Here is a 7,777-nt window from a genome sequence, read left to right as displayed (position 1 = left end):
ATCAGGATACAGAAGAGTTCCACCCCTCATGTTACCCTTCATACTCACACCCTCACGAGAGGTGGGAAGCGTGGGGTACAAGCCTGACTTCCTGCTGTCCGCTTTAGATCCTTATTCCCAGTGTGACCAAAGGCTCCTAGAAGTCCACTCCTTCCTCATGCCAGCATTTCTAGTGTCACACAAAGGCCCAAAACTTCTAAACCTTTATTATTGACTAGTAGAAACACAAACAGCGATGACAATGACAGTGAGAAGGGAAGAAGCCTTGACATGGAGGACCCTCCCCTGTCCCAAGCAAGACTGCGCAGTGCCACCTCCAGGCTGGGCCAGCTTGGCCGGCCCTGGCAACACAGGGGTAACCTTGGCCGTGGCTCAGCAGTGGAGTTTCTTCAACAGGGTGCTGGGACACACGCTGTGGCTCCTGTCACAGGACAATCTTAAAGGAGCTGAACAAAAGAAGAATGCATTGGGTTTTCTGCTGGCAGAGGAAGGTAGGGACTAAACCCAAACTTCCCTACCTCTCCCCCAAGACCCTTTGTAATGGGCTGTGTCCCATATCTGTGAGTCCCCTCTAGAAGAAGAGCTACTCTACTACATTCAGAGGAAGCGGGAGGCTTTCTCTAACCCCAGGTACCGCCTCCCATAATAACGTCGCAGACTCAGTGCAACAAATGAGCACCACAGTCATACCTGGCAAAGTCTGGTGAGCGGGAGATGACATGCTGGAATTCAGAAAGATTGATGGTCCCATCCCTATCAATGTCAGATTCTTCTAGGATCTGGGAAAGGGAAAGCTTCAGGCCAAAGCCCAACCCTTCCCTCCTGCTCCCCGGCCCGGCCCGGCCGAGCCCGGCCCCGTTGCTCACATTGTCGATGAGCTGCTTCATCTCTGAGGCACTGAGCCGTGTGTCCTCCCCCTCTCCCGTGAGGCAGTTCACGAGCTGGCTCAGGTCTTCTCTGTTCAAGGTTCCGTCATCATCAAAATCTAGAAAGCAGACGCAGGAAGCCAGAAAGGACGTGGTCAGGATGAACTCCAAGCTCCTGACCCCCAGCTCCCAAGCAGTACCCCCACAAAGACCATGTTGGAAGGGGTGGTGTTCCACCCGGCCCCTGGTTCTTACCGAAGATGCGGAAGGCATAGTGGGACTTGATGTCTGGGGTGGCTGTGTCACTGAATACACTGAGGAGGTCCAAGAAGTCCTCAAAGCTCAGGCTGTCTCTGGTTGGGGAAGTGGAGAAGACCCTGCAGATTCGCTCCTTGAAGGGGTTGGCCTAGGCAAGAAAGCCCTCTATGAATGCCACAGGATGCAGCCCAAGTCACACACTCAAACCCCACTGGGAAACTGGAGGGAACAGTTCAGGCTCTCGAGGGGAGAACGATCAGTGCTTTGGGGCCAGCACGGAGCTCAGGAGGACCAATGACCCAGCTGGGGATGGCTTCCCAGGAGTCAGAGCTTAACCCAAAGGCAGGCCTGGGAGCATAAAAGGAAGAGGAAGGCATCCTAAGCAAAGAGGACAAGATGGGCTGGTTATTTTAAAACACAAAACATTTCACTGAGCACTTACTGTGTTACAGGCACTAGGCCAGGCACTTTGCATAGCAATTTTCACAGCAGCCCTATGGAGAGCAATCAGCCTCTGGAACAGGGTTTCTCAAGCTTTAATAAGGTAATTCAACTCCTCTTAAAGGATAAAACTTGTTTGAATCTCCAAGAATATGTCTGAGAATCCCAGGTTGCACAACACCCTTCTATATAATTCCCTTGGATGATTTTGGTAAAGCCATAGCCCCCAGGAAATCAGGGCTAAAAAGGGAAAAGACTAGAATGGGGACCAGTGACCACATGATCTCAAAAGGAGTAGCAGAGGGAGGCTGGGGGGCTGGCACCTTGAGCTCTGGAAGGCTGAGGATCTGCTCCAAGGACACTCGTGCCTGCAGTGACTCCTCCACACTCCGGTGCTCCTGGGGAAGAAGCTCACAAAACCGCCTGTGGGCTCTGGCAGAAGGAGGGGAATCTGTTGTTGTCCTTTCCTGAGTGTATTACATCCCCACTCCTTGCCTTGCTACCCATTATAAACCAGGTGAGGAGCTAAGCCCCACACACAGTATGTCTGAGTCTCAGGCATAAGCCAAGAGGAGATGTATCACAAGACAATATAGGCTGGGAGTCCATTCTTGCAATGGGTATTGACTGTGGGCCCACTGTGTCCCAGGCACTGGGCCCTGGTTCTAGACCTCCTGAGGGATAGAGAGGTCTGGGAAGGAGCCAGAAGTTGGCCCTCAAGAACAAATGAAAAGAGCTGAACTGAAATCTCATTCTCATTTCATTTCAGGAATCTCCTGCTGCTCCTCAAAGCAGCTACCCTGAACTGTCTCCTCCTTAGGCACCATCTCATTCCCACTGGGATTACTTTTGCCCAGAGAAGCTCAGTAATCTTCTCACTCAAGTGCCCTGGCCACATAAAGCTTGCCCACGGCTAGGAAGGGGGTTCCAGTCCCAGTTCAAATTCTCCTACTCAGTCTTAGGCAAATTATCAAACTGTTTCATTGTCCCCATACCTCCGTCGTGAGGGTTAAATTAGGTAATGTGGACAACCTCGTAGCACAGCCTGGCACATGGCAAGTGCTCAATAAGCGTTAACGGTTACTGTATTATTCAGGTAAAGGAGGAGCCAGGCTCCCCAAGTAGGTAAAGCAGCCCAGAACTACAGCAGCCCCTGCCGGACTGGAGCAGGAACTTCGGTTATGCAGAAGCCAGTGGAGCGAGGTCAAAGAACGCCCAACTTTGGCTGGAAGCTGCGAGGTGACTCCACGGTGCACAGCTGCGGCCGCCGGCGCCAGCGGGGAGGTCGTGCCGGGAAGAGGGCACAGCCTAGCGCCCAGGGCCCTGCACTCCAGTTCCGGGGCTCAGCTGCTGACCTCGGGCAGGCCCCTGCCGCTCCCTCTGGCGGGGCCTCAGTTTGCCCACCTGTAAGACAGAGCCTCCCCCCGCCCCCCACCCCCGAAGTCGTCCCTAGAAGATCCCGGAGGTGAGGTTCGAGACAGCACTTACAGGAGGATCTCCTGTTTGGTCAGGAACGTCAAGTCCTGGAAGGCAAAACAAGACAGGGGGTCAGCGTGCGGCCCGGGGCCAGAGGCCGCGTCCGCCGCCCTGCCGCCGCTCGGGGACACCCCCACCCGCCCGAGCGCAGGGCCGCGCGCAAACTCCCTGGGAACTGGCGTCTCACGCACCTGGTACTCGACCAGCAGCTCCTTGGACAGGCGACTGCCCGAGCCCCCCATTGCCGCGCCGCACGTACAGCTCCGCCAACTCTTCTCGGGACGCCGGCAACTTTCTCACTTCCGCCCTCGGTCTGCGTCACCGCCCAGTCCCCGCGGCAACCGCTCCTGGGGCCACCGCCCCCAGGCCCGCCCCCTCCTTTAAAGTTCCCAGGCGCTCCCCGCCCGGTTCAGCCAGCTGGATCCCGGCTCTAGGCAGTTACCGGCGAGCTGGAGGCGGGGCCCGCGGCGGGGCCGGACGCTCCAGGGCGGAGCCGGACGCTCCAGGGCGGAGCCCAGGCCGCACGACCCCGCCTCCTGGATGGGCGGGACGGGCCGCGCCGCGTGCCTGCGTGCAGGTTGCGCAGGCGTTAAGGGTGCCACGACCTCGCTATGGCCCCCGCAGGATTTCGGGGGAAGGCGAGCGTGTTCGCCTCACCTGCATTGCGTGGCGGCGGGGGCGGGGCGGCTTTGTGTGGAGACCGGTAAGGGGCCTTAGGGAAGTGTTTAGAGCAAGGGTAACCGAGAAACCTCGTGACTCGCTGAGTGGGCCGAGGCGGTCGGCTGCCCCTCTGCCCAACGAGGGCTCTTCCACCCAGACGTTACCACCGAGCACCTGCTGTACGTGTTGCAACCCTCATACCACCTCTCCAGAAATAACCATAACCTTTCTGCCTACTGAGGCCGTTTACTGAGGGCCCACTGAAACGCTCTGCATAGCTTCAATTCTTACAACAGTTCTGCAAGGTAAGTTACCGTTTTACAAATTTGGAAATGCAGAGGCTCAGGGGAGTTCAGTGACTTGTCTAGACTCGGTCATTTACAAAGCCGTCTCTCCAGTCTAAGGCTCTTTTCAAGAATCCACCCTGCTGTACTCATTCCAGCCTACATGCTGTCCTCTGACCCCACCCTGCGTCCAGACTGCATGCTGGGCGAGGCAGCTGACCTGTTTGCTCTTGTCCCCTCTCAACTCCTAGGACAATGCTTGACACATGGTAGGCTTTCAATATTTATTGGATGTATGCATGAATGAATTAACCTACACTGTTCCAAAAAGTGAGAATCACAAGCTACTGTGTGGAGGAGGTGGAGGTGCGGTTAATTTTTTTTTCCCACATCTTTATTGGAGTATAATTGCTTTACATTGTTGTGTTAGTTGCTGCTGTATAACAAAGTGAATCAGCTATATGTATACACATATCCCCATATCCCCTCCCTCTTGCGTCTCCCTCCCACCCTCCCTATCCCACCCTTCTAGGTGGTCACAAAACACCGAGCTGATCTCCCTGTGGGATGCGGCTGCTTCCCACTAGCTATCTATTTTACATTTGGTAGTGCATATATGTCCATGCCACTCTCTCAGTTCGTCCCAGCTTACCCTTTCCCCTCCCCGTGTCCTCAAGTCCATTCTCTACGTCTATGTCTTTATTCCTGTCCTGCCCCTAGGTTCTTCAGAACCATTTTTTTTTAAGATTCTATATATATGTATCAGCATACGGTATTTGTTTTTCTCTTTCTGACTTATTTCACTCTGATAAAAGACTCTAAGTCCACCCACCTCACTACAAATAACTCAATTTCGTTTCTTTGTATGGCTGAGTAATATTCCATTGTGTATATGTGCCCATCTTTTTTTTTAATTTATTAATTTTTTTATTTTTGGCTGCATTGGCTCCTTTGTTGCTGTGCATGGGCTTTCTCTAGTGGTGGCGAGCGGGGGCTACTCTTCTTTGTGGTGCGCGGCCTTCTCGCTGTGGTGGCTTCTCTTGTTGCGGAGCACGGGCTCTAGGTGCATGGGCTTCAGTAGTTGTGCCATGTGGGCTCAGTAGCTGTGGCTTGTGGGCTCTAGAGTGCAGGCTCAGTAGTTGTGACGCACAGGCTTAGTTGCTCTGTGGCATGTGGGATCTTCCCAGACCAGGGCATGAACCCATGTCCCCTGCATTGGCAGGCAGACTCCTAACCATTGTGCCACCAGGGAAGCCCATGCCACTTCTTCTTTATCCATTCATCCATCAATGGACACTTAGGTTGCTTTCCATGTCGTGGCTATTGTAAATAGTGCTGCAGGGAACATTGTGGTACATGACTCCTTTTGAATTATGGTTCTCTCGGTATTTGCCCAGTAGTGGGATTGCTGGGTCATGTGGTAGTTCTATTTACTTTTTTAAGGAACCTCCATACTGTTCTCCATAGTGGCTGTATCAATTTACATTCCCACCAGCAGTGCAGGAGGGTTCCCTTTTATCCACACCCTCTCCAGCATTTATTGTTTGTTTGTTTGTTTAATTCAAACCTATATTTGCAGTTTCTGAAATGCTGATCCATAGACCACTCTCTTGTTACACATGTGCACCAACGGAAAAGCAAAGAGAACCCCGGTCATCCCATGAGAGGAACAGCTCCTCATCCAACAGCCTTCAGAAGGCTACACGTGCAGTCCCTGCGCCCATCCAGGTGGCGATGCAATAAATACACAGCTCGCCCTGCTCACCTCGGTCCAGCCAGGCCTGCCACTACCTGTTGTAGGCCTGCTCCTTTTTGGACTTCTCCAGGGCCTTGTCCATGGTCTTCTCGTTCTCCCCTCAACATTTGGGGCAGTACCACTTGCCCTTGGGTTTATGGTTCAGCCCCACGCAGGAGAAGTGGAACCACTCGATGGGGCACTCGTCATTGTCACAGCCGATCATCTCTCCATAGGAGACCTGATTGCACAGACAGTGCGTGGGCTCGTTCAGGTCAATGGGAAGGTCCACAGGGGATGCTTCCCTCTCGGCTTTGACCTTGGAGTGTTTCTTCTTCTTGGAGGCCTTTGCCTTTTTCTCTGTAGATTTTTTGATGATGGCCATTCTGACCCGTGTGAGGTGATACCTCATTGTAGTTTGATTTGCATCTCTCTAATGATTAGTGATATTGAGCATCCTTTCATATGTTTGTTGGCAATCTGTATATCTTCTTTGGAGAAATGTCTGTTTAGGTCTTCTGCCCATTTTTGCATTGGGTTGTTTGTTTTTTTGATACTGAGCTACATGAGCTGCTTGTATATTTTGGAGATTAATCCTTTGTCAGTTGCTTCACTTGCAAATATTTTCTCCCATTCTGAGGGTTGTCTTTTTGTCTTGTTTATGGTTTCCCTTGCTGTGCATAAGCTTTTAAGTTTCATTAGGTCTCGTATGTTTATTTTTGTTTTTACTTCCATTTCTCTAGGGGATGGGTCAAAAAGGGTCTTGCTATGATTTATGTCATAGAGTGTTCTGCCTGTATTTTCCCCTAAGAGTTTTATAGTGTCTGGCCTTATATTTAGGTCTTTAATCTACTTGAGGTTATTTTTGTGTATGGTGTTAGGAAGTGTTCTAATTTCATTCTTTTACATGTAGTTGTCCAGTTTTCCCAGGACCACTTATTGAAGAGACTGTCTTTTCTCCATAGTATATTCTTGCCTCCTTTATCAAAGATAAGGTGACCATATGTGCATGAGTTTATCTCTGGGCTTTTTATCCTGTTCCATTGATCTATATTTTTGTTTTTGTGCCAGTACCATACTGTCTTGATTACTGTAGCTTTGTAGTATAATCTGAAGTCAGGGACCCTGATTCCTCCAGCTCCATTTTTCTTTCTCAAGATTGCTTTGGCTTTTCAGGGTCTTTTGTGTTTCCATACAAATTGTGAAATTTTTTGTTCTAGTTCTGTGAAAAATGCCATTGGTAGTTTGAGGGATTGCATTGAATCTGTAGATTGCTTTGGGTAGTATAGCCATTTTCACAGTGTTGATTCGTCCAATCCAAGAACATGGTATATCTCTCCATCTGTTTGTTTGTATCATCTTTAATTTCTTTCATCAGTGTCTTATAGTTTTTTGTCTCCTTAGGTAGGTTTATTCCTAGGTATTTTATTCTTTTTGTTGCAGTGGTAAATGGGAGTGTTTACTTAATTTCTCTTTCTGATCTTTTGTTGTTAATGTATAGGAATGCAAGAGATTTCTGTGCATTAATTTTGTATCCTGCCACTTTACCAAATTCATTGATTAATTCTAGTAGTTTTCTGGTAGCATCTTTAGGATTCTCTATGTAAAGTATCATGTCATCTGCAAACAGTGACAGTTTTACTTTTTCTTTTCCAATTTGGATTCCTTTTATTTCTTTTTCTTCTCTGATTGCTGTGGCTAAAACTTCCAAAACTATGTTGAATACTAGTAGTGAGAGTGGGCAACCTTGTCTTGTTCCTGATCTTAGTGAAAATGGTTTCAGTTTTTCACCATTGAGAACAATGTTGGCTGTGGGTTTGTCATATATGGCCTTTATTATGTTGAGGTAAGTTCCCTCTGTGCCTACTTTCTGGAGAATTTTTATCATAAATGGGTATTGAATTTTGTCAATAGCTTCTTCTGCATCTGTTGAGATTATCATATGATTTTTATCCTTCAGTTTATTAATATGGTGTATCACATTGATTGATTTGCGTATATTGAAGAATCCTTGCATTCCTGGGATAAACCCCACTTGATCATGGTGTATGATCCTT

The 7,777-nt window shown here is 49.6% G+C and overlaps 2 protein-coding genes across 2 annotated transcripts in view; one reads left to right on the top strand and one right to left on the bottom strand.

Annotated features, from left to right (window-relative positions):
* Positions 1-186: 186 nt before the first annotated feature.
* On the bottom strand, positions 187-3,358 carry CIB1 (calcium and integrin binding 1). The gene is made up of 7 exons (XM_022563984.3): positions 3,233-3,358; positions 3,054-3,088; positions 1,889-1,997; positions 1,122-1,272; positions 867-985; positions 691-779; positions 187-446 (listed from the first exon to the last, which is right to left on the bottom strand). The coding sequence occupies exons 1-7, from the start codon at positions 3,281-3,283 to the stop codon at positions 425-427; spliced, it is 576 nt and encodes a 191-aa protein (XP_022419692.1). The 5' UTR covers positions 3,284-3,358; the 3' UTR covers positions 187-424.
* The window catches only part of GDPGP1 (GDP-D-glucose phosphorylase 1), a 20,462-nt gene continuing 14,675 nt past the window's right edge, over positions 1,991-7,777 (top strand). Inside the window, exon 1 of the mRNA XM_022563981.3 lies at positions 1,991-4,006. The gene's annotated coding sequence lies outside the window, so the exon portion shown is untranslated. The remainder of the gene's footprint in view (positions 4,007-7,777) is intronic.

Source organism: Delphinapterus leucas, chromosome 2 (genome assembly GCF_059928025.1).
Source record: "Delphinapterus leucas isolate spDelLeu-1000000601 "Yukka" chromosome 2, BTC_Dleu_Yukka2, whole genome shotgun sequence".
Taxonomy (NCBI): Eukaryota; Metazoa; Chordata; class Mammalia; order Artiodactyla; family Monodontidae; genus Delphinapterus; species Delphinapterus leucas.
Note: the sequence above shows the minus strand (reverse complement) of the source record. Positions and strands in the feature narration are given on the sequence as shown.